Source organism: Oreochromis niloticus, linkage group LG18 (assembly GCF_001858045.2).
Source record: "Oreochromis niloticus isolate F11D_XX linkage group LG18, O_niloticus_UMD_NMBU, whole genome shotgun sequence".
Lineage (NCBI taxonomy): Eukaryota > Metazoa > Chordata > Actinopteri > Cichliformes > Cichlidae > Oreochromis > Oreochromis niloticus.
In genome coordinates this window covers 14,608,241-14,634,354 of record NC_031982.2, presented here as the reverse complement: position 1 = coordinate 14,634,354, position 26,114 = coordinate 14,608,241, and the positions used below count along the sequence as shown (strand labels likewise).

At 39.4% G+C, this 26,114-nt stretch overlaps 2 protein-coding genes across 4 annotated transcripts; both read left to right on the top strand.

Annotated features, from left to right (window-relative positions):
• The first annotated feature begins 207 nt into the window (after nt 1-207).
• LOC100696410 (zonadhesin) lies at nt 208-16,851 on the top strand. 3 transcript variants are annotated; one of them, XM_019348338.2, is made up of 37 exons: nt 208-457; nt 617-669; nt 792-866; nt 1,426-1,649; nt 1,747-1,828; nt 2,085-2,482; nt 3,030-3,582; nt 3,714-3,910; nt 4,000-4,389; nt 4,789-5,081; nt 5,944-6,209; nt 6,322-6,381; nt 6,703-6,840; nt 6,946-7,202; nt 7,314-7,398; nt 7,555-7,626; nt 7,822-7,956; nt 8,077-8,333; nt 8,425-8,509; nt 8,597-8,773; nt 9,049-9,186; nt 9,460-9,716; nt 9,808-9,892; nt 9,990-10,220; nt 10,721-10,858; nt 11,133-11,389; nt 11,481-11,565; nt 11,653-11,883; nt 12,002-12,145; nt 12,436-12,692; nt 12,852-12,936; nt 13,026-13,799; nt 14,130-14,338; nt 14,417-14,573; nt 14,650-15,017; nt 15,930-16,059; nt 16,189-16,851. In XM_019348338.2, exons 1-37 carry the CDS (start codon nt 381-383, stop codon nt 16,329-16,331), a joined length of 7,563 nt encoding a protein of 2,520 aa, XP_019203883.1. In that variant the 5' UTR covers nt 208-380; the 3' UTR covers nt 16,332-16,851. The 3 variants fall into 3 exon arrangements, with proteins under 3 accessions (XP_019203883.1, XP_019203884.1, XP_019203885.1); XM_019348339.2 differs by lacking the exons at nt 8,597-8,773; nt 9,049-9,186; nt 9,460-9,716; ... (3 more) ...; nt 11,133-11,389; nt 11,481-11,565; XM_019348340.2 differs by lacking the exons at nt 9,049-9,186; nt 9,460-9,716; nt 9,808-9,892; ... (3 more) ...; nt 11,481-11,565; nt 11,653-11,883.
• A 101-nt stretch (nt 16,852-16,952) lies between these two features.
• On the top strand, nt 16,953-21,923 carry LOC102077040 (cell wall integrity and stress response component 2). Its single transcript, XM_019347477.2, has 6 exons — nt 16,953-18,000; nt 19,202-19,330; nt 19,439-19,825; nt 20,518-20,586; nt 20,688-20,776; nt 20,863-21,923. The coding sequence occupies exons 1-6, from the start codon at nt 17,898-17,900 to the stop codon at nt 20,935-20,937; spliced, it is 852 nt and encodes a 283-aa protein (XP_019203022.2). The 5' UTR covers nt 16,953-17,897; the 3' UTR covers nt 20,938-21,923.
• Nucleotides 21,924-26,114: the final 4,191 nt, after the last annotated feature.

The window sequence follows — 26,114 nt, the reverse complement described above, 5'->3', positions numbered from 1 at the left end:
TGGCAACACTAAACCTTGACCTCACCTAGCACTGTTTACCAAAATAGCAGTAGGGTTGTCGTCACCTTTACAACATTTTTATGCTAGTCCAACCACTTTCATGCCTTGATGCTCTGCTGTCCTCTTTCTCCTCCCACTGCTGAGGTTACCTGGTCAGGTGGTCGTAGCAAAAGGGATAAATACCTAAACCCAAAGCTCTATTTTGAGAACAAGACAAAAACTACAGGCTTGCGCTCGCATTCAAACAGTCGCTTAAGCTGTGCTTCCACCAAAAGGCTTAACAGCAGTTACTGCTCATCATTCATTCTTCAACTCATCAAAGAGAAAAAGAGTTTTAGCAACAGGAGAGCAGCCGAGAGGTTGCTATTAAAGGATCAGCTATGCTTGGAGGCATACGCACAGATTTGGTGGTCACAGTGGCTGTTCTCTTTCTAACTCAGACAGGGACTCAATGCAGGTGGGTTTCAAGATAATTTAAATTTTTTTAGTTTATCTGTAATTAATAATATTTTAGTTTAGTTTATTTAAATTAAAACAAAGGAAGTTTTTAGTCAAGTTTTTAACTCAGTCCTTTATGTTGTTACGTTGGTTATTGGTCATTGATTTCCTGTTTCAGAGCTGAAAATGACTTCCTATTAGTTACTTTACCAGAGTGGAGGGCACATTCAGGTACGATGTACTGCAGTTATTAAGACCTTTAAGGATTTCATAATTACTTGACCTGCTTTAGATAAGGACGCAAATCAAACATGTTGTACATAATGATGTATTTCACTTTTTGTTTCCTTTAGAATACGTTATACAGTGTTTTGATGACAGACGTGCCAATCTGAACTGTGACTGGACGGCGAGTGAAAAAGGAGCAGGTGAAGACAATTATATTTACTGCAAAACAGTAGACTGAACCGAAAACTAAACGTGTGCTTTTTTATAAGTCATCAAGTCAATTTACAGTTGTGGGTTCACTCTGGCTCTGAGAGATAAGTTGAATGAATTAATTAACCTTTAATTTTGTCCCAACCTTTGGCGAAATATCTGGAGCATCCGTCCACAGTTCTGTTTTAATCTACACACAGGCTGTGATTGTATTCGTGTCTTGCTGCATTATCACAAATTGATCTGAAATAGGCTCTATTCTTTTACAACCTGGTGTTTTCCCCAGAGCAGTCAAACAGAGAGCTTACACATGAGATTCAAATTTAGTAGCTACAGCAACACAAACAGACATCTTCTACAGCTACAGCTATTTCACAGCAGATGTTCAGTACAAGGCAGTACTTGTTTAATTACAAGAACAAAGATGAAGAGCTGTTTCTGTTAAATATATATTATCAGCATTTTGTATGGTGTGATTTTAAAAAAGGCCTACGACACTTTAAAGTATGTAGTGTATTAAGTTTTCTTTTTTGTCTTTTTCTCCCCCAGGGGATTTTGCAGTGAATGTTTCAGAGAGTGGTCCACTAGGGATTGAGGGCAAGGCTTGTCTAGAGTTCTGGTACCTTGTCCCAGTTGCAGCTAATGGGTCTGAACTTCGTGTCTTGCTAAAAAACAGCGTTGGTTCAGTAGAAATCTGGACCTCTCCTGCTCTTCCTCAGAACGCATGGAGGCAAGCGTTTGTGCCCCTGAACATCACTGAGCCTGGGTCTCAGGTAAAATAAAACATAGCAACACACATAAGAACTGTACTGTCATAATATAAATATTCTATAGCATGTCCTTAAATAAATTATCTTTTTTATATATTAGGTTGTGTTTGAAGCGGTTCAAGGATTGTCCATAGAGAAAGAGATCACATTTAAACAGATAGGTGTAAGAAAAGGCTCCTGTGGTAAGTATTTACCAAATTAAGCATCTCAACAACAGCTTTGGTGCCACAAATCAATTAAGGTTAAAATGTATTTACAATAATCTTTGTGTGGTACATAAAAACAGAAGACCTGTAATAAGAATTGTCACAAAGACATTTTTTGATGAGGATGTTTTAGAAGATGTTCTGAACTACAGTATTAAAACTGAATACAGTTTTTCAGTGTTATTAATCCTACATAGGTGTTGATAAGCTGTTAATATGGTCGCCCCAACAGGGCAACAGTGTGAATCGAACACAGAGTTATGGACAGATGTGACCACCCGCTGCCTCTGTTCTGCTGGCCAGCTCTCCTGCTTTCCCTCTCAGTGCCCTAAAGGCCAACTCTGTGGTCCTCAAAGAGGAGGCCCCAATGGGACTTCTACCTTTGGGATGTGCACTATACACAGTCAGGCGGACGGCAGCACTTTTGATGGAGTATTGTTCCGCTTCACGACCGCCTGCACTTATGTTCTGGCTAAGACCTGCTCACCCACTGAAACCCTGCCCATGTTCACTGTGGAAGTGGTCAATGAGCAGAATGATAACACATCTCTGCCACAGGTCCAGAAGATCAATATTAACATGAGGATTTACAGGGTGTCTCTGCTCAAAAGCCAAACAGACCGGGTTGTGGTGAGTTTCTTATATATATATGGAAGACGTTTATGGCACAGCTAATGACCAATTATCCCAGCCTTTAACATTTACAAACACTGAAAGAACATTTCTGACACATACACATGAGGACGGTCTGAGTATTTTACATTGCTAAGGAAGTCAATATTTTGTAAACAAAGCCACTGCCAACTACTGAATGAATATCTGTCTGCTAGCAGCTATTTTCCTAATAAAAATATAGTATTATGTATTCACATTTTCTGTTTTACACTGCTCTGTAAACTTCATAATCCATAACTACTGTCCATACAACTGCACTTCCTTTTACCTTGCCATTATGAAGTAATGACCACTGAGCCAAGTAAAGCACCAAATCCAGCGATTCCCATAAATGCATAAAGGGCAGAGTTTATTGCCACTGGTAAAGGACTAATGGGTCATATTGGCCTTTATAGACACAGCTATCTTCTAAATGCCTTCTTTTATATAAACTTTCAAATGCAATAAGTCCATATTGTGTATGGTAACTGGTAAGAAAGCCTAAACTAACACTGTTTTTCAGGTTAATGGGATCTGGAGGAAGCTTCCACTTAGCCTTAACAGCGGCACTGTCAATATCAGGAGCAACCCTGCCACTATTGTGCTGGCAACCACTTTTGGTCTTATAGTCTCATTTGACAGCACTGGTGTGGTCCACGTCACCCTGCCATCAACCTATTCTGATAAAGTCTGTGGCATGTGTGGCAACTTTAACAATCACAAAGAAGATGACTTTGGGAACCTCAATGCACAAAATGCAACAGCTTTGGCTGAAAGCTGGCAGACTGGGGAACCTGCCTCCTCCTGTGAAACTATTCTATTCCCTCAGTGTGACCCAGTGGAGGAGGCAGAGTATGCCAGCGAGCAGTACTGTGGAGGCTTATTCTCTACTACTGGTCCCTTTGCTGACTGCTTATCAGTTGTAGGGGCAGACAGCTACATCAGAGGCTGCGTGTTTGGCATGTGTTCTACTCGTGGTGACCCAGCCGTGCTATGTGAGACGCTACAGGTGTATACTGATATCTGCAATAAAGCTGGCATTGCAGTACCCATGTTGAGGAACTCCACACTCTGCCGTATGTTGCGTTATTAAATCCTGCTTTTGTTTTTCTTCCTCCTTTTCAAAATAGAGGACGCAGTGGCAAATAATAACTGATAACAGTAAAGGTCATGCACTCTTTCCTGTCTTTTTCTCGGATCCCCTCAGCCATACAGTGCGGTGAGAACAGCCACTATAACTCATGTGCTGATGGCTGTCCCGAGGTGTGCTCCAATCTGGATATAGCTGGCTCCTGTGGAAGCTGTGTGGCAAGATGTGAGTGTGATTCTGGCTTCAAGCTCAGTGGGGAAAAGTGTGTCCCAGCAGAAGACTGCGGGTGCTGGTATAATGGAAAACACTATGAGGTAAGTGAGGTAAATGAACACAACACAATTTCTTATTCACATATTCAATTTCACAGTAATTTATTCACACAACTCTGTTCTGCCTGCAGAAAGGAGAAACACTGGTGGAAGGAGATTGTGTGCAACAGTGTCAGTGCATGGGTAATAACAATGTGCAGTGCACTCAAATGCAATGTGCAGACAATGAAGTTTGTAAGGTTAAAGACGGGGTCAAAGGCTGCTTCCTTTTCAAACCCACCACCTGCAGTGTGTACGGTGATCCACACTACATCACCTTTGATGGGCTGGCATATGACTTTCAAGGGGGCTGCAGTTACATATTGACCACCACATGCGGTGGAGGAAGCTCAGTCCAGTTCACAGTATCTGGACACAACACCCATCCCCCCCTTCAGAACTTCACCAGATCCAAGCTTCAAGCCGTGGCTCTCCAAGTCGAGGATCTGTATCTCATCTTGAATCAAAGCGGAGAGGTCTATGTAAGAAAGCAGTTCTCTCTTTAACACCACTGAAAACATTTCTTCCCCTTTAAATGAGACAGGGCTATTTTGAAGAACAGTGATCTGGGATTATTTACAGCTTACATTTTACTGCACATGGACTTCTTTTGTTCTGCATTATCTCCTGTAATTCATTAATGACAGTGGCAGATGACTTTCACATGTTTTTAGAGGTCAGTTACAGTTGTGTCAGATCATTAGAGGAAGTCAGTTATTTACAACCTGGAACTTAAGCAAGCTAAAAGGCTATACTTTAGCTAGTTAGTAGGTCACTGGTAGCACTAACCTAACTAACTATTTCAAGAAAATATTACTTCTACTGTATGTAAAACAACATGCAAAATAAGTTCAATTATTAAAAGACTGTCCTTTCTTTAGGTCAATTATAAACAAGTTCAACTGCCGTATTCAACCAAAGGGACATATGGGTCAGTATGGGTGTATGTGAAGAATAATCATATCATCTTGGAGACAACCTTTGGCCTCAAAATGCAGATAGATGGAGAGAACAGACTGTTTCTGCAGGTGGATGAGCACTACAAGTATGAACTGTGTGGACTGTGTGGCACTTATTCTGGATACCAGGACGATGACTTTGTAACTCCAGGAGGCCAAAACGTGTCAGAAGCGTTCGAGTTTGGTGACAGCTGGAGGGTCCCAAACAACTCTGAGTGAGTTATTTTATTACTGTACACAGTAACAGCAAACATTTGCGTACCAGTATGGCACTTCTGTACCTAAATATACCAGCATAGTATTGAAAAAAACAAAAGCTAGTAAAATGACTGCATTTTGTAGCACCAGCAGAGTGGCAGTGGTTACACTCTAATGAGCCTGAGTTGTGCTTTTTCTTTAATACTAATATGCAACATAACATGTTGAGTAAAATCAGTGAACATTACCTGCTAAGCCTGAGCATGCCAGCATTGCTGTTGTATGTTAGTAATCTAAGCATGTTCTGAGTGTCTTTGTGGCGTTACATTCACAATGTAATAACCCAACCTACTATCACGGCAAATCATGAAATAGACACAGGATTTGCAGTTCAGTCACAACAGAGGGAGGTATTTTATTTCAAGCCAACATCTAAAAATCAGCTGAGCTTATCAGATAACTGCAGGGAGCACATATTTCTTCAAAAACTGCTGACTTTAAATAATTAAATTACGTATTATGTAACTTTTCCATGTAATTCTGTTACATAAGTACAATGAAAAATGTTGAAATGAATCTGGTCAAATTAAATTTACTTGATTTGTATATATTCAGTTTATGCATGTTTTCCTTGAAGATTAAGTATTTGAATAAATAAACCTTTGATTTTATATATTTCAGTTTCTTTTTACTCAGAATGGTCGCATCATGTATATTAAGGTTGAAAAGTTGTTTTTTTGAGTGAATATAGCCTGGTGCCTTTACTAGCCAATGCACTAAGCTCACACACACACACACATTTTATTTAAAATTACATCAATGTGTTTTATACAGTGTAATCTAGAAGTAACTAATCTCTGTTTATCTAAATTTTCTCAGATGTTTAGCTCGTCCAAACAATCCAAGACTCTGTGATAAGGATGAGAAGGATACAGCCTACAATGAGTGTTCAGTGCTGTTTGGCAGTGGTTTCATGCCCTGTCATGAACACATTCACCCAAGCATCTACCTCAATAGTTGTGTGTATGACTACTGTGCTACGAGCGGCGACCAACACACACTCTGTGAATCTCTGAAGTCCTATGCAACAGCATGCCAGGTTTCAGGAGTTGAACTTCCAAACTGGCAGACTGGCACAGCCTGTGGTAGGTGTTTGCATCAAATATGAGGATGACATTGTTATTATTGTACAAGTAAATATACAGTAGGATGTCTAGATATGTTGTGTTAACTGTGTGTGTTTTCATCCAATTTCAGAAGACCTCTCTACCTCAACAGCTCCTCCAACAACTGCTTCTCCAACACCAGATCAGACTTGTAAGAGCATTCACAGTTGAGAAAGTTTATTGGGGGCTGCTTTGAATAAGTGATGTGATACAGTTTACAAATAATCATTTCAAAACAAATATTAGCTTAGCTAATAGGCTTGCCTGCTTTATATGTACCAATATTTAATAGAAGTGTAAATGTATTTTAGTTCTTTTGCTGGCCTGAGGTATAACTTTCGACACATTAGATGCGATATTTAAGTTTTTTCAAAGTTTAAAAGCATGTGTCTCAGAAATTATTATTAACTCGTAAATCAGTATTTCCATTGTTTGTTTCTTTCATCCATTATTTACATTTTGCTTTTTATAGTTTGTCCCTTGAACTGCAATTTCGAAAAAGATCTGTGTGGGTGGGAGCAGCTTATGCAGGACACTTTTGATTGGACGAAACACTCTGGACCCACACCAACAAATTTAACAGGTCCAAACCAAGACCACACCACTGGAGGTAAAACCAACTTCTGTTGTTTTCCCTTTTTAGAGGTTGGGGTCTATTTTGGTTGGTTTCATAACATTGTTCATACTTAATGTGTAATTTTCAACTTTTCCATAGCTGGTTTCTACATGTACCTTGAGGGAGACAGTGTAACTCATGGAGACTCTGCCCGTTTGATGAGCTCGGCATGTAATTTTAACGGACCACTCTGCCTGTATTTCTGGTACCATATGTATGGTTCAGCCACAGCCATGGCTCTTAATATCTACCTGCTGAAAGACAGTAAAACTACAAAGCTCTGGTCCATGATGGACAACCAGGGACCAGAATGGCATCTGGGAAGAGCTGATGTCAAAGTCTCTGGTCCATTCCAAGTGAGTTTGACAATGCATGGACCTAAGAAATGTTGACTGTATGAAGGGCATGCTGGGAATCAAGACTTGATATTCTAATTTAGAATGTTATTTTCTTCTCATGCCTTTCAGATTATAATAGAAGGAATTCGAGGCTCTAATTATCAGTCAGATGTGGCCATAGATGACATATCTATCCATTTTGGCTCATGTTCAGGTAACAGAGGCAAAGCAAACTCTAGGTTGTTAATAAATATGGAACTATGCAATACTGTTGTAAACTGTTTTGTAAAGTAAATAATTTAAGATATAAACTTCTTTAGCATAACTGATGTGACAGAGTTTATCAAAAGTCAGTGTTGTTTTTATTTAGATGGTTTTCCAGTCCTGGGAAGTGGAACTAAGCCTTCTACTACAACTACAGAAATGCTTCCCTTACACCAAAGTAAATACACAGCAAGTTATATTTTACAAGTCACTTGTTTCTGCATTGTAAAACCTGTCTAGTTAAAAATTAACATTTACACCTTGTTCATGTACTGAATGTGCAGTTTGTCATGGTAACTAGGGTTCATTTTTAGGACGTTTAGCAAGTGTCTCATGACTCATGTTATTTTTTTCTCCAAATGTTTCCCTTTAGTCTGCAATCTTGACTGCAACTTTGACAGCAACCTTTGTAGCTGGAACCAGATGATTACAGATGCTTTTGACTGGACCTGGCAAAGAGGTTCTACCCCCACATTGATGACAGGCCCCTCTGCTGACCACACTGGGGGTAAGATTTGATGTAAATTAACACTGACAGTTAATAGAACCAACATCTAAAGGTAAGATATAACTGTGGAGATATTTTGTATATTATTATACATGTAATGTTTTCACTCACCTTTTCTAGATGGCCACTATCTGTACATTGAAGCCAACAGTGCAACGTATGGAGACACAGCTCGTCTTATCAGCTCTGAGTGCTCTGACTCTGGACCTCAGTGTCTGCAATTCTGGTACCATATGTACGGCACAGCAGATACAATGGGTCTCCATGTTTACCTGCTCCAAAACAGAATAGCCAATCAGATTTGGAGGAAGCAGAATGACCAAGGAAATATGTGGCACCTGGCTCAGGTGGACATTGAACCAACCACAGCTTTTCAGGTGACTTATTTCAAACCATGGATTGTGGCCTGCTTACTAGTTATAAATACTATCCTGCAAAGGTTTCATTCAATTGAATTTTATCATTTAGATCATTATTGAGGGGCGCAGAGGATCCAATGATCAGTCAGATGTGGCCATAGATGATTTGAAGCTTTATCGGGGCCACTGCTCAAGTAAGAAGCATATAAAAAACAGAAAATACCATAACAGGTTTGGAAAGCTGTTTCTATGCAGACAATAACACTGTTACACTGTTGCAGATCTGGTAGGTGGCATTACAACACAATCAGCTAGACCTGATCTTAATACCACGACACCCCCAAGTGTAACTGTCCAAACCACTGCAGCTCCACAGCCTCCTATGGTCACTACTACCTTCCAACCACCGATAATAAATACCACTGTCCCTTCAAATAACCGGCCACCTCTGCAGCCAGGTATAGTAAGAATTTCACAGCAACACTTCAATGTCCCATTTATACTCTAACAGTTAATAGTTTACACATCCATCATTTAGATGTCTGTCTGTGTTAGCCCTGTGACATAATGATGACCTGTCCAGGGTGTACCCTGCTTCTCACCCAATAGTAGCTCGGTTAGGCTCCAGCTCCCCACCCCTGAAAAGGATAAGAGGAAGAAAATGGATGAATGGATATTTTATGTCTAGAATTACTATACACCTAATGTAATCATATTTTTCTTTTTTCAACAGTCTGCCAACTCCACTGTAATTTTGAGCAAGATTTATGTCAGTGGAATCAGTTGATCACAGACGCTTTTGATTGGACAAGACAGAGTGGCTCCACTCCTACTATCAATACAGGACCTTCTACAGATCACACCACAGGAGGTAATAAGCTTTCTGACATAGGGCAAATAAAGTTAATATACTGAGATTATATAGTGTTAAACTTCCCGAATAGAACAGTCACACCATTAAAGCCAGTTTGGTGATTGGTTTTGGGGTTTTTTGTTTGTCTTTACCATTCCGTATGAAAAACTTTAACAGCCAGTTTTAGCAGCAAGTGCAAATGGCTTGTAAATTAACTTTTGCCTTTATTTATTCTCAGTGTTATTGTCCAAAAGTGTATCTTTAACTTACTGATTGTATGTCCCTGTTCAGGTGGCCACTATCTGTACATTGAAGCCAACAGTGCAACGTATGGAGACACAGCTCGTCTTATCAGCTCTGAGTGCTCTGACTCTGGACCTCAGTGTCTGCAGTTCTGGTACCATATGTACGGCACAGCAGATACAATGGGTCTCCATGTTTACCTGCTCCAAAACAGAATAGCCAATCAGATTTGGAGGAAGCAGAATGACCAAGGAAATATGTGGCACCTGGCTCAGGTGGACATTGAACCAACCACAGCTTTTCAGGTGACTTATTTCAAACCATGGATTGTGGCCTGCTTACTAGTTATAAATACTATTCTGCAAACGTATCATTCAATTGAATTTTATTATTTAGATCATTATTGAGGGGCGCAGAGGATCCAATGATCAGTCAGATGTGGCCATAGATGATTTGAAGCTTTATCATGGCCACTGCTCAGGTAAAAGGTTTATATATCAGAACATACCATAACAGGTTTGGAAAGCTGTTTCTCACTTTCTGTGCAGACACTTCATAACATTGTTGCACTGTTGCAGATCTGGTAGGTGGCATTACAACGCAATCAGCTAGACCTGATCTTAATGCTACAGCGCCCCCAAGTGTTCCTGTCCAAACTACTGCAGCTCCACAGCCTCCTATGGTTACTACTACCTTCCAACCACCGATGATAAATATCACTGTGCCTCCCATAGTGGAGGAAACAACCAACTTAATTAATAAGAACAATGTTACTGAAGCTCCAGATAACCGGCCACCTCTGCAGCCAGGTATGGTAATAATTTCACAGCAACACTTCAATGTCCCATTTATACTCTAACAGTTAATAGTTTACACATCCATCATTTGCGCATTAGTGTGGGGTGGTGGTTAGCACTGTTGCCTCACTGCATAAAGGTCCTGAGTTTGACTCCAACACGCCTTTCTGCGTACAGCTTGCATGTTCTTCCCATGTTTGTGTGGGTTCTCTCAGTGTACTGTGTCTTCGTCCTGCAGTCCAAAGACATGCAGTTACAGGGGTTAGGTTAATTGGTGATTGTAAATTTCCCATAGGTGTGAATGTGAGTGCAAATGGTTGTCTGTCCTTGTTAGCCCTGTGACATAATGATGACCTGTCCAGGGTGTACCCTGTTTCTCACCCAATGGGAGCTCGGTTAGGCTCCAGCTCCCCACCCCTGAAAAGGATAAGAGGAAGAAAATGGATGGATGGATATCTTGTGTCTAGAATTACTATACACCTAATGTAATCATATTTTTCTTTTTTCAACAGTCTGCCAACTCCACTGTAATTTTGAGCAAGATTTATGTCAGTGGAATCAGTTGATCACAGACGCTTTTGATTGGACAAGACAGAGTGGCTCCACTCCTACTATCAATACAGGACCTTCTACAGATCACACCACAGGAGGTAATAAGCTTTCTGACATAGGGCAAATAAAGTTAATATACTGAGGTTATATAGTGTTACACTTCCCGAATAAAACAGTCACATTAATTAATCAAGTTTGGTGTTTTGTTTTGTTTTTGTTTGCTTGCTTTTATCCATTCAGTATGAAAAACTTTAACAGCCATTTTTAGCAGCAAGTGCAAATGGCTTGTAAATTAACTTCTGCCCTTATTTATTCTCAGTGTTATTGTCTAAAAGTGTATCTTTAACTTACTGATTGTATGTCCCTGTTCAGGTGGCCACTATCTGTACATTGAAGCCAACAGTGCAACGTATGGAGACACAGCTCGTCTTATCAGCTCTGAGTGCTCTGACTCTGGACCTCAGTGTCTGCAGTTCTGGTACCATATGTACGGCACAGCAGATACAATGGGCCTCCATGTTTACCTGCTCCAAAACAGAATAGCCAATCAGATTTGGAGGAAGCAGAATGACCAAGGAAATATGTGGCACCTGGCTCAGGTGGACATTGAACCAACCACAGCTTTTCAGGTGACTTATTTCAAACCATGAAGTGTGGCCTGCTTACTAGTTATCAAAATTATCCTGCAAACATATCATTCAATTGAATTTTATCATTTAGATCATTATTGAGGGGCGCAGAGGATCCAATGATCAGTCAGATGTGGCCATAGATGATTTGAAGCTTTATCGGGGCCACTGCTCAAGTAAGAAGCATATAAAAAACAGAAAATACCATAACAGGTTTGGAAAGCTGTTTCTATGCAGACAATAACACTGTTACACTGTTGCAGATCTGGTAGGTGGCATTACAACGCAATCAGCTAGACCTGATCTTAATACCACGGCGCCCCCAAGTGTCACTGTCATAACCACTGCAGCTCCACAGCCTCCTATGGTCACTACTACCTTCCAACCACCGATAATAAATACTACTGTGCCTCCCATAGTGGAGGAAACAACCAACTTAATTAATAAGAACAATGTTACTGAAGCTCCAGATAACCGGCCACCTCTGCAGCCAGGTATAGTAATAATTTCACAGCAGCTATTGTTTACCAGTTTAGTTTATTCTTGTTTACAAATCTATTTTGTGATATATAAAAGTTAGTGTATCAAAGATGTAATCTATTTTTTTAACAGTCTGCCAACTCCGCTGTGATTTTGAGCAAGATTTATGTCAGTGGAATCAAATGATCACAGACGCTTTTGATTGGACAAGACAGAGTGGCTCCACTCCTACTATCAATACAGGACCTTCTACAGATCACACCACAGGAACAGGAGGTAATGAGCTTTCTGGCACGAGCCAGAAACAGTTATTTCCAGGAAAAAACTAAACCCTTTTTTTTCTGTTTATTATTAGCCATAGTTGCATTGTTAAAGCAATTTCATCAATAGTTATTTCTTTATTTTTATTTAATTCTAATTTTTTTCTCACTTTTTTTGCAATTTAATGTAAACAATGTCAGAGCAAAGAAATTTAACAAGCAGTTTTAAGTGTGAACATGACTTAAACGTGTAATTTCCTGAATTATCCTCATCATTATTGTCTAAAAATGTTTGTCCCTTTTTAGGTGGCCACTATCTGTACATTGAAGCCAACAGTGCAACATATGGCGACACAGCTCGTTTTATCAGCTCTGAGTGCTCTGACTCTGGACCTCAGTGTCTGCAGTTCTGGTACCATATGTACGGTTCAGCAGATACAATGGGCCTCCATGTTTACCTGGTCCAAAACAGAACAGCCAATCAGGTTTGGAAGAAGCAAAATGACCAAGGAAATATGTGGCACCTGGCTCAGGTGGACATTACAGCAACAGACAATTTCCAGGTGAGTTACCTATTAAAGACATTTCTTTATTAGAAACATCTGATTTTAGAAACCTGCACAGCAAATAAATAATTAACTAACACTAATTTAGTGTAACCTAATCACTCTGTACACTATGACAATTATAGCGCCATGTAACAGTAACCTCTGCACTTTTAGATTATATTTGAAGGACGAAGAGGTTCGAATACTCAGTCTGATGTGGCAATAGATGATGTTTCACTTCATCGTGGGCGCTGTGCAGGTAATCCCAACCTCCTAACTATATTCTGTGCAGTCCAAACACTATCTGACAATCTAAATGACAGACCTGACTGTGAAATATTGTTACAGAACTGGTCAATCCGACAACAACTACAACTCAGTCAAAGCCACAAACGACAGCTAGGCCACAACCATCAACCACAACTCAACTAAAGCCGGAAACAACAGCTGGGCCACAACCATCAACCACAACTCAACTAAAGCCGGAAACAACAGCTGGGCCACAACCATCAACCACAACTCAACTAAAGCCGGAAACAACAGCTGGGCCACAACCATCAACCACAACTCAACTAAAGCCGGAAACAACAGCTAGGCCACAACCATCAACCACAACTCAACTAAAGCCGGAAACAACAGCTAGGCCACAACCATCAACCACAACTCAACTAAAGCCGGAAACAACAGCTAGGCCACAACCATCAACCACAACTCAACTAAAGCCGGAAACAACAGCTGGGCCACAACCATCAACCACAACTCAACTAAAGCCGGAAACAACAGCTGGGCCACAACCATCAACCACAACTCAACTAAAGCCGGAAACAACAGCTGGGCCACAACCATCAACCACAACTCAACTAAAGCCAGAAACAACAGCTAGGCCACAACCATCAACCACAACTCAACTAAAGCCGGAAACAACAGCTAGGCCACAACCATCAACCACAACTCAACTAAAGCCGGAAACAACAGCTGGGCCACAACCATCAACCACAACTCAACTAAAGCCGGAAACAACAGCTGGGCCACAACCATCAACCACAGCTGGACCCCAGCCCACAATAAATAAACCGCAATCTACAACAGCAAGACCGCAACAAACAACCCTGCCGGTACCAAGTAAGTTTTGCATGTCTACAGTTAGAAAGCAAATTGAAACAATGACATGGGTTTCCTAAAAGGTATACAGTAGGTGTCATGTTATGTTTGTGCGTGTATGTCAGTTCTAAGCTAAAGACAGTAATAAACACGTGCCTTGATGCACGCTCAATCATCCAGTGTTTCTCCCACTGAAATCGCTACATACAGATGAACAGAATCAACTTTTGGGGATTAACAAACACATTTTCAATATATAATGAACACTTTTTTTCATTTTCTTTTTTGTCATTTGAAGTTTACAACTGAGCATATATCTATCCTTTAACTGTATACATCTTCCTTCCCCAGCACCCTCTTGCCCACGGTATAGTCACTATACCACTTGTGTCCCTGCATGTAGTCCAACCTGTGTATTCTTGAATGGCCCACCACATTGTAGTGACAATGGGGTTTGTGTTCCTGGGTGTGTGTGCGATGATGGCTTTGTCATGAAAATGAAGATTTGTGTGCCTCTGGAACGATGTGGCTGTGTGGACAAGAATGGCACCAAACACCAAGTAAGACAATGTGACAATTTGGACAATTTGGAAAATGAGCACATGGTCAAAGTATGCTGACTCTCTGTGTCTTTTCAGTTCAATGAACAGTGGTACACAGATCACTGCAGTCAGAAATGTGAATGTGAGGAGGATGACGGAATAGGAAAGATTGACTGTGATGATGAAGACGAGTGTGATGGAAATGCTGTCTGCCTTCAAAATGAAAAGGGCAATTACTACTGCCACTCTACAGGTAGTCTACATTCCTGCGATGTACCTAAACTATGCTTTTGTTCCTATTTATTAACTGCTCTTCTTGTTCCCCGCAGACTTCGATGAGTGTACTATCAAGAAGGACCCTGAATATAGAACATTTGATAAAATGAAGCATGATTTTGAGGGTGAAGACTCTTACGTGCTGGTGAGGACCAGCAACTTGCCAAACAACCTTCCAGACGTCTACATTGAAAGCATCAACACGCCCGTCTTAGATCAGGGCGGTGATAGTCAGCATGAAAATGACAGCAGTAGTGAAGAAGAGCAGAATAGCAAGGACGATGATGATGATGACGACGACGATGATGATGATGATGATGATGACGACAGCAAAGAACATGATGAACACCACAGATTACAAGAGCTTAAGATCAGAGTGTACAATCACACTATGGAGTTCAAGAAGAATCGGAAACTGATCGTATGTATTACCACATTAACTTCTTAGTGTTTTACTGTGGCACAGTGTGATGCTACCTACACACAGACATTTTTAAAATCAGTTGGGGAAATAAGTAGCTCCTATTCACATTTTCTCTTCAAGGTGTTACAACTGTAGCGAGTGACATGATGTTATATGTGCTAAATTATGCTGTGTGATAGCGCTTTTCTTTTCACTTTACACTTTTGTAGGTATAAGACAGAGAAAGAGAGACAATGTGTAAAAATCAGTAGTAGCAATATTCCATGTTATTCCAGTGCCTAGATGTTATTGTGTCTGTGTGTGAGTAATATAATCCTATAAATCGCAACTTACAAGTGGTACTCCACCTTAAATATCTTTAAGCACTTACTGTATTAAAACTCTGATATTCTGCATATTAACAGAATTTTTTTTAACTAGACAAAAATTCAAAACCTTAAAAAATAGAGTGGATGTTACCAAAATAGCTTATTTTTGCAAAATGAAGTAGGCTACATTAATCTTTGAAAAATTACAAAGTAACTGGGCCATGCTAGCAGCTCTGCAATAGAGTGCAGAGGTTTTAGCGAAGTGAATCATCATGATAATACGTTGACAACGAAAAAGTGCCAAGATTAAGCAAGTATAAGATTGTAAACGTTAGAATGTGCTTTGCTTGTGATGTATTGTCATACTAGCATGCTAACATTAGCTATTGCGCACTGAAGGCTGATGGAATGTCAATAACTTTCACATATTTGGTAGTATAGGAAAGACATCATGGTAATACACAAGCTTTCAACAACAAAAATGTATGTTTCTCTTCATACAACAAACATAATCATACAGGAATGAACAGCAGAATAGACATCTAGATATACTTCAGTTATATTAAATTGCACTGAGAGATTTTTTTTTTTTCCTCTTCAGGTGGATGGAAAGCCAACTGATACGCCCGTCTCAGTGACTGGTGGTCTAAAGATCTGGAAGCGTTCCTCTCGTATCTACCTGCAAACTGATTTTGGCTTGTCAGTCGCGTTTAATGGACACCATTCAGCAGGTAGCCAGTTTACAATATCAAAAGTAGATAATGTAATTTCTTAAATGTGTCATTCCACTTCAAGCAAATAAATAATTTGTTGTTTCCCATATTCATGCAATGTATTAAACGGTCGTATTATTTCTGCAGAGATTACTCTACCACACATTTATAGAAGCAAGGTGGGAGGCCTGTGTGGAAACTTTGATGCTCAGAAAAACAATGACAGGATGAAGCCAGATGGTACCATAGCCAGAAGCACTCAAGAGTTTGGAGAAAGCTGGAGAGTGTGAATGCCAGATGAAACACTGTCTTTGAATGTGGACCGGTTTAATCACTATCAGTTACATAAAACTCCATATGGATAAATAAGAACAGATGATTGTAATGATTTTGTTTTTTTCTTCTTTAGCCAGCAAGTGTTGTCTTTATCTAGCTTTTTAGGATTATGTTTTCTGAATATCAACAAATCTATTTTCCCATGAATTCTTTAGATACTTATCTCTTTCTTATTATTTCTACATATATTTGATATAATCTTTGTACTCTACATAATTATCTCTCTAACTAGACTGTCTATAACTATGTTTATACAAAGGTAATATGCTTTTAGCATATATTAATGCCCTCTTTAAAGCCAAACATGATTAAAATGCACAACTGCAAATTGAGCTATTATTGTCATTGGATAATATTAAAAATTTTAAAAGTATGTGGTAAATGATCACATTTCATAAATTGTTTTTGACTTTCTGCATTGTTGAAGGTTTTCTGATGAATCCTTACTGCTCCAATAAAACTGCACTGTAAGTACATTTGTGTTGCTTTGTATGCAGCTATTTGGTCCCAAGTTTACCTACAGCAGCATACACGTGTACATTTTTAAGGTACAACCCATTAACCACCTGCAGTACAGCAGGAACACCAACGCAAATGAAGGAAAAACAAATAACACAAAACCTCTGTAACATGATACGGATAAGGAAGGTAATTGGGGGTTTTTCTCGCAAACAATAGGATTGTTCTTGCTTGAAAAGTTCGTCTGTATCTGTATGAGGGCATGTTTATGTGGAATCCTTATTCTCAAGTGTTGCAACACTCAGCAGCTACACAGAGCCATGGATGTGTCTGTTCTGTTCCTTTTTCTTTTCTTAAGGTTTCTCTGTGATGGTAAGTGAAGCTATGCCTATTGACTACTATTTAACAGTTTCAAAAAGTTATGGCACAATTATTTCATAATACAAACATGTATTTAAGACATTATGTATACTTTCAAACTGCTGTTTTAACAAGAGCAGATCCTACTTTTAGATCCTTTAGATTTTTTAAATTGGTTGGTGTGTTTTCAGGTGGATCCTCTTTAATGTTACTGATAGTTTGAGTTCATGTCCCTGGATATATAGGTGAATGCATGGTCAATAATTCTGGTGGTGTTGGATTTCACTTAAGTAGCTAACGAAAACAACTTTGCACTTTTTAGAGTTCTAAAAAGAGCAAGCAAACTATTCTAACTAGTGAAGATTTAATTGAGTTTGTAAGCATTAACACTGCTAGTTTTATGGTTTGGAGCTTGAGGCCGCTATTAGTGACAGCTGATCATATTTACTTCCCTTTGTTTAGCCTCCTTTAGCTGGTTCTAGTGCTCGAATATATAGAGTAAATCTGGATTTATAAATATCTATCATGGTGCTTGAGCTGATGCTGATGCCAAGGCCATTATGCTTCAGTCTGGCAATGTACAGACACAGAATAAACATCAAACTAGCAGGAAAAGTAACTTCACTACTATGTATTTAAGTCCTCTTGCTTTTGGTACCTGTTGGGCAAGATAAATTAAGTCATAACTGTATGTTAAGAATATGAATTTAACATTTAACATGTTTTTTTATATAAATATGTTTTTATGTCATTGTCTTTCCATTTTTCTAGCCCAAATACCAGCTCCAATGACCAGAACAACAGGTAATACCCACAACAATCTTTGTACAATTAGCCACCATGTTCAGTGCGACAGACACTGCCTATATTTAAACTCCACAGTAATGATTTAGATTTTTGTCACCTACTGAAGCTAAAGGTACACTCACAAGCCACTTTGTTAGGCACACCAGGTAGACATGGTGGAAGCTCAAAGAAAGCAAGAAGACATAGAGACATGGTCACAATGCTCAAACCAAGTATCAGAAAGGGGAAGAAAGGAGATTTAAGTGATTTAATTGACTTTGAATATGACATTGCTGTTGGTGCAGACAGACTGACTTTTTTAAGAATCTGCTGATCTATTGGAATTTTCCTATACAAACGTCTCTATGTTTACAGGGAATGGTCCAGAATCAAAGAAAATACCCAATGAAAATATCCAGTGAAACTGTTCAAGGCATTTTTACTCAGTTCTCTGGGTGAAAATACCGTGTTGATGTCCAAGGTGAAATGAGAATGGCAAGACTGCATTGAGCTGATGCTAAGGCAACAGCAACTCAAATAAAACATTCATTAGAGCCAAGGTGTGAAGAACACCATCTCTGAATACAAAAAAATATGTTGGTTACAGAAGTGGAAGACCACACCAAGTGCCGTTCCTCTCAGCTAAAAACAGAAAACTGGCGAAATGATTCAGAGGCTCACCAAAATTAGACAAAAGAAGATTAGATGTCTGGTCCAATTTCTACTGTGACGTTTAGATGGCAGTGGCAGAATTTGACATAAGCAAAATGTCTTTATGACCATGTCTTGGTGGCTGCTTCCAGCAGGATAACGTTCCATGTCCCAAAGCTCAAATCAACTGGTTTCTTGAACATGACAATCAGTTCATTGTACTTAAATAGCTTCCACAGTCACCACATGTCAATCAAATGTGTAACTAATGAAGTGTTTTCACCGCTCTCATTCCATTTAGTGATCCTTACTTACTCCTGAACTCTAACAGCTTTGTTGGCTGTCCACAAAACATTTCAGAAATTCTTCAGTCTGACTACGCATAAACAACCAGATTTACTACAGCTGCATTTATTCTGTATTAAATAATATTCATCTTTTTGATTACTGTTTGTGAGATCATTACCTTAAAGTATACTTTGAAATAGCATGTTGCAATTACAGTTACAAATATGTGCCATGTTGATCAGTTTTACGCCAGAAGCTGTGGTGTGTGTGCTGTTTCCAGACTGTGCAGGTCCACCAGTGCTATGCTGCCCTGGACAAAACTCCAGTTGTTTCAGGGGGTGTTATTGTGATCAGATATGTCTGACATTTGGTGACTGCTGCCGTGACTACAGGTCAACCTGTACAGAATGTAAGTGAGAGTGAACGTGCAAAATAGCAAGTTATGCATTCAGACATGTAAGAATGTGAGGACTCAGGGTTGAATATTTATAATAAAACTCTTTCTTCTCTGCTACAGTTGTGACCCAAGTACCAACAAGAAAACAAGCCACTGGAAACAACAATATAATATATACAGATACAAACATCACCACACCAACGCTCAATGCAGCATCTGCACTTAACAGAACAGACTCAGCATCCACAGCGCCGGCATCTGCAGCAACCAGCCAGACAAGCAGTGATACATCTACACTAGCAAATACGAAAACATCTTCAATCGTGTCCACTGTAACAGCAGGCACCAATGCAACAGTGGGCACCACTGCAACAGTGGGCACCACCGCTACGCTAGCAGATATCGAAACAACTTCAGTCTCTGGTTCTACACCAACCAGCCAAAAAAGCAGCACTACTGCATCTACACCTTTAGCTGGCCTCATAACATCCATCTCCACTGCTGCAGGTTGGTCATGGTTTAAATGGGCCTACGGTATATCATGACAGAAATGTTCATAATCATTGGTAAGACAGCAAAGGTGGCATTATTAACAGCAGTATACCAGCCTGTGTAATAGCTCATCATTCAGAAAACAACAAGAAATGTACTCTCCTACAATGGAATGCCAAATTGTCTCCAATTAAAGATATTTTAAAAGTTGGGTAGTTGTGGTAGCTCAATGCCTAGAACATTTTCAGTCTTTTTTTTTTTTTTTTGTTACTGCATATCCATTAAAAAGAAAAAAAAAGGAATTTCTACTGTAGATAGTGGAAAAAACAGGAACTTTTCTGTCATTTAATTCTTTATCTTTTACATAATTTAGATTTAATATGAAAAGCCATGGAGGAAGTCTTTATGACAATTCCACAATTTTGTTGTACATTTACAATGACAATAAAAAGCTATTCTATTCTATTAGTAGGAAATGTTGTAAAACATATGAAAATATAGTTAAAAGTCCACATTTTAAGTTCTCCGTCACGTTTTCCAAAGGTATCCAGTGGGTTGGATTGGAATCCTTGCCAGGCCAATTCTGGTCCCCAGGCTTTATGTTTGACACACCTGCTATATATCATTACATAGAGTCTATCAGCAACTATCAGACTGTTAGACGGCTGTGCAAATTCTGGATAACAGGGGTGTTGTATCTTTCCCAGGAAGTGGAAACACTGCTGGCATTTCCAACAAAAACAAGGATTCCACAACTGACACAAGCTCAGACAAAGGTACAGTCAATGAAATGTCCAAATATCTATTTTAGCATTTTTATACATCAAAGATCTGCAGTACTTAAATAAGTGTATTTTTATTTGTACCTTGCTTTAAGATTTCCAAACAGTGACTTTTCACCTAAAAGCTTCACTTTCATCCTCTAATCGGGATAGCAAAGATGTGATCTTAGAGGCTTTATCCAGTGTAAGGAAAAACAATTTCTGAATACAAATCATACAGCATCAGATGCGGCGTGCCTTTATAATCACTGACCATCTCCTCTGTCACAGTTCCTGTCCAACGTCCTTCTCCGGTTGAACTGTGAGCGCTGTATCCTCAAGGTCCAACACGTCAAACCCACCTGAGAAACAGCGTTTGCAGCAGTCACTGGAGGCAGGATATGGCACCAGCTATACTCTGACAATAAATTGCAAAATTCTCAACGACAAATTAATTTCTTGAAATTACATAAGATACAAGATATATATCAGAGGCTTGAAAGTCGATGCTTTAAGTGAAAGTTCAAGTGGGCTTTTCAGTTTTATAATGCTAACAGTCACATTTATCACCAGGTAGTTGAAACATGTGAGATAGTGCATACCTCACTGCACATGCCATAACTTACAAATACAGTACCATACTATTAAATGTGAATCCTGCTAGCTTGTGTGTTGTGTTTGAGATAACAAAAAGCCCTAATCCTGACAACAGTAAAGATACTGTTCTTCTTACGGGAGGAGGCCAAAGATAAACGTTAGCTGCCTTTAAAAAAAGATCCAAAGAGCTGGACAGCCTGACTAAAATTAACAGTTATCTAATAAATTAATCATGTTCCTCAGAGAGGATTTGAATTACTATTTTTATTTTAATTCTTATCATTGCGGAAATGACTTTCTGGATATGGGATATGCCAAAAAAACTTCTACTCAGAAAACAATCTGGCTGTGTTACAGAAATCTGTGTCACTGTGTTGTCATTCACTTGTAGCTGTAATAGCTTTCCCTACATGTGTACAGTCTGTAATCAGTCCTGTATTTGTGCAATCTCCTCACGTTTACAGCATGTCAAGGTAGCTGTACTTTGGCATTGCGCCAGAGTCTGTGTGTGTTAACCAGACTTACCAGTCAGGAATTGGTTTGCATCTGATCCTGATCCTTTGCAGACTCACTTGGCAAGTATAATATCATTGAATTTAATATTTAAAAGCAGCATGACTTAGTACTGGTACTGCCAAGTTTTGGTATTTGTCATAAATCCAAATGGCAAAAGAGCACCATTAATCTGAAAACGTGGATATTGGGTATAGACTACCAGAAGTCAGATTAATAAATTATTTACTCACGGATGTCAACAGACTCAATAAATTGATCCTCAAGGCAGGTAACATTATGGGGATGGAGGTGGACTCTCTTAAGGTAGTGTCAGAGAGGCAGATGTTGTCCAAAATAAGTACAATGCTGGATAATACCTCCATGATGTGCTAAACAGTCACAGGAGCACTACTGAACGGCACAGGAAATCCTTTCTTCCTCGCCTACAATTCCTCCATCTAAAGCACAAGTACGCAGTGCAATAGTTGCTCACCCTCTACAGAGAAAATAGCAAGTCAAGTTTGATGAGAGGGATACAATGGATACAATCTTTATCTGTTCAGTGGTAGGGAGCTCAGTTCCCACAGCCATGTAGGCACCGGCCTGATAAAGAAGACACATAGAGTACGCCATGACCTTGAACACAGTTTACAACTAGTTTTTTTTTTAATCTTCACACTCTTTCTTTGTTCAGGAAACTTACAGCTACATATCAGTAGTACACCAAGGTTAAAGAAGGTGAAACACAAATATTCATTCACACACCTCAATGTCAACCATATTTAATTTTTTGTAATATACTGGCATAGTTATAATTAGAGCTATTTTTTTAACTCCATAATTTGTTGTATTATTTACTGTCTATGAGCAACTGTGACCATTTGATTACTTCTGGGATTAATGAAGTGTTCTGATTCTGATAGGTTATCCTAGCATTACTTCACTTCATGTTTTGTATGTATTCCATTTGCTGTGCATTATTATCAATCTTCTGTTTGCCTAATAGACTTGATTTTTTTATGCTTGTGTAGTTTTCAATTATGAGATCAGTCTAAATATGCAGAGGTACAAAACTGTTGATATGAAAGTTGATATAACAGGAAACTGAGCTGTGAGGCTGCACACAGTCACTGTGATGAAAACATATTTACTATTTCTAAATGCAAGTGATGCAAAGTTTAGAAGCCAATTCTGTATTGATATCCAAGTTGCAGAAACAATTTAAATGTAATAATGTAATAAAGCATGGCCTGATGTTAATCTGGTAAAATGACATAAAGTATTTCTAAATTTTTAGGGTGTTATTCTTTTGTTAGTCTTTTAACCTTTTTCTATTAAAAACAAACAAACCTGAATATACTGTTCGAAAATAGTTACTTTTTTTTTGTTTGGTGTGCTATTATTTTTTATTACTTTCATTGAAAGTATACACAACACACTTCTTTAACAGAGAAATGACAGAAGGTGATGTGTATTCTTTCACTGTTCTAGGAAGTCCACTATGATAGCCATCAGATGCCACGTACTCTCACCATAAGCAATGGTTTCGTTATGTTCCCATCTTCACCATTCTTTCCATCAGCAGCCATCAGCAACATTTCAGCATCCAGAGGTTCCCCTACTGGTTGGCAACACAACCTCAGACTACCACTGTCCTTTTCAATATGCATTGTGTATTTTGACATATATGATAAACAAATACAACCTTTCTAACCAAAAACATAACTTCTCTATAGAAGTCAACACAAGAATCAGTAATACTGAAACTACAAAAACAAATGCCACAGCATCTTCAGCATCCATGTATTTACATATTAATGATCATTTCTGTCCTGTAACTTGATTCATTATTGACTTACAAGAATTGTCTTTACTGTCACTGTTTCCAGTCTTGTGTCTGAGACTATAAACTGGCTGGTATCCGAGAGAAACCTCGAGACAAGAAAGGCTTATAGCAGAGGAAGTGTGCGTGCTTTGGGGATATTTGATCCATGCCAGTTGAGTCGTCAAGAAAGATGGGTTTGAAGATACCATACATCAGAGGACTCCTAACTCCTGATTGACCCTTTAAGTTTGACCTTACCACTAAGGGCTTCACAAAAGGCCCTCCAAACCTGGGAGACGAATTGTGGGCCTTTTGTTGAATGGAATGCTGTGGAGCCTGAACACATGATTAGCTGGGATCTTAGCAGTGTCAGAAGAAGTGGGGAGTTTAAATAATGGAATGGAAAAGAAAATAATTTGTTAATTTTAAGTGGGAGACCTGCTAAAAAATCCAATGCTTAACATGATTAATATGATTTGGAATTGATAATGTTTATAAATGTCCTGCAGGTAGCTTGGGGCCAACATAGATGCCTGCCAAAACATGTTCTTGTTTCGTGTTGTTATCCAGATATGGGCACCAAAAAGATCTCTTTAGTAGAGAAATTGTTTAATTTACCCCAAAGTGAGGCAGTGGCACTGGTGGCAGTGTGGACCAGTACCGGGATCCTTAGTTTTTTTCGTTTTTTGAAGTGGTTTTTAACTTCCCATGAGAACAACAGAGGTTAGTAAGAGGGAGGCAGGATGGCTTCAGGTTCAACTGGGTATCTCTGAAAAACTGATAAGAGAAAGCATCAGGCTTGACATTCCAGGAGCCGGGGGAGTAGTTGATCGTGAGATTAAAGTGACCAAAATTTAACTGCTACCTGCCTTGTGTAGAGTTGAGGCATTAAACATTCAGCAGAAAGGACTTAGAATACAAGTCAGAGCATTACATTTGGAGCTGATGAGTAGAGTGTCAGGATATCATGTATATAAACCAAAGAAACCAACAAGGAAATCTCTAAGAATCTCCAAAAAAAACAAAAACAAAAAAAACCTGTAATATCACAAAACTACAAAATTTCACAACTAAAAGTCAAACATTAAATAACAAAAATGAAAGTTCAAAACACTGGTAAAAGTGTACAAAAGGTATCACTTAGGGAACTTTCTTTCTTAAGAAATTCCAACACTACCTGTGACAACTAAAGAATTTTCTAACCTGTCCTGTCTGGTAACTTTTGCAATCAGAATTATGATCTGAATGCGATTTTGTTCCAAACACATTTTGCCTTTCCAAGATCAGCTCTCTAAATTCTCTATAGGCTCCACTTGTTCATTTGTTTGGTTTTTTGATTATTTTTTAATTTCTATTAGTGTTATTTCAGTTATTACAGTATATGTGTACTATGGCAATGTCTAAGCTGACAGACAGGAAAAAAAATGTATAGGATGAGTATGACTGTGCAAAAACTAGAGCGCTATTTAAATACGAGTGGACAGATGTGACACAAGTACCCAAAAGCTGGACAGCAGTACTGATTTTTTTTCTGAGGAAATTCATGAAGTGATTACTGGTTAAGGTTAAAGGAATGCTTGGCAAACAAAAGTCTGGCTGTTTGTCCGCCTGGTACAGTGTTGAAGAGAAACCTCGGGTTGTTCTTATTTTCTCCAATCAGTAATGAACAGTTAGATGTTCTAAGAGAGCTTTTTTATAAAGCAAAAAAACTATTTTATATAAAGGCTAAATTAGTGAGGCCCCATTTCCTCTCCAGGTTATGGATTATCTGTTTTAGGGTGTGCTTTTGAGAGTTATACAAGGGATTCAAGTACTTTTGATTTTTATCAGAGGAGCCACAGTATCCCGAGCATGTACACTTAACAAGATAACCATCCTCTGAGGGAGTAGCATTTAGAATTTACCAGAAAACTGTACTGTACATTCCCCTCTGTACATGGAAAAGTGTTGGAGGGCTGGCGACATCGAACACCTGTACCACCTCAATACTCCCGGAACCAGCTGCAGTGATCTTTGAGTGAGAAGCCCAGTCAGTTCAGGACCACCCAGCTGATGTCCTCAAACCAGGCCCTTGCCATGGGGGCCACCACCTGGGCTTCAAGAAGAGGCAGTAGCCATAGTGGCCGTTCCCCTCTAGCCCAGCAGCATGCTTCCGCCATGGCTCAGAAGACAGACAGGAATGCCTGGGGGCTGTCCCCTTCCTTCATCCGATGGAGCGTCACCGCTGGAGACGGGGGGAGTGGTGGCAGTTCCAGCGAGTAGACATACCAAACAACCAGGGTCTTCAACGCTTTCGTCTGGCACTTCTCTTGTTCCTGTGGTCAGTCGAGCTCATAGACGCTACCTGCTCCGAGTGCATGGCCCGGCCAGCATCTTTGCTAGCACCTCTACTGGCTGGACTGATCGCAGATCTATCATCTTTCGGCACCACTGTGACACAAGGATCCAACGCGTACACACTGTTGCAGTGTTGGTGATGATTTTATGCTTTCTGGTTCAGACTACTACAGCAGGTTTCAGCTTTTTTTATTTAGCTCCCGGCACTTGGTTGGTTTCTATGATGGTCACAGCAGGCGCTGTCAGTAATGCTGCATTCACATCTTCTGACGAACGTTCAAAGGGTACT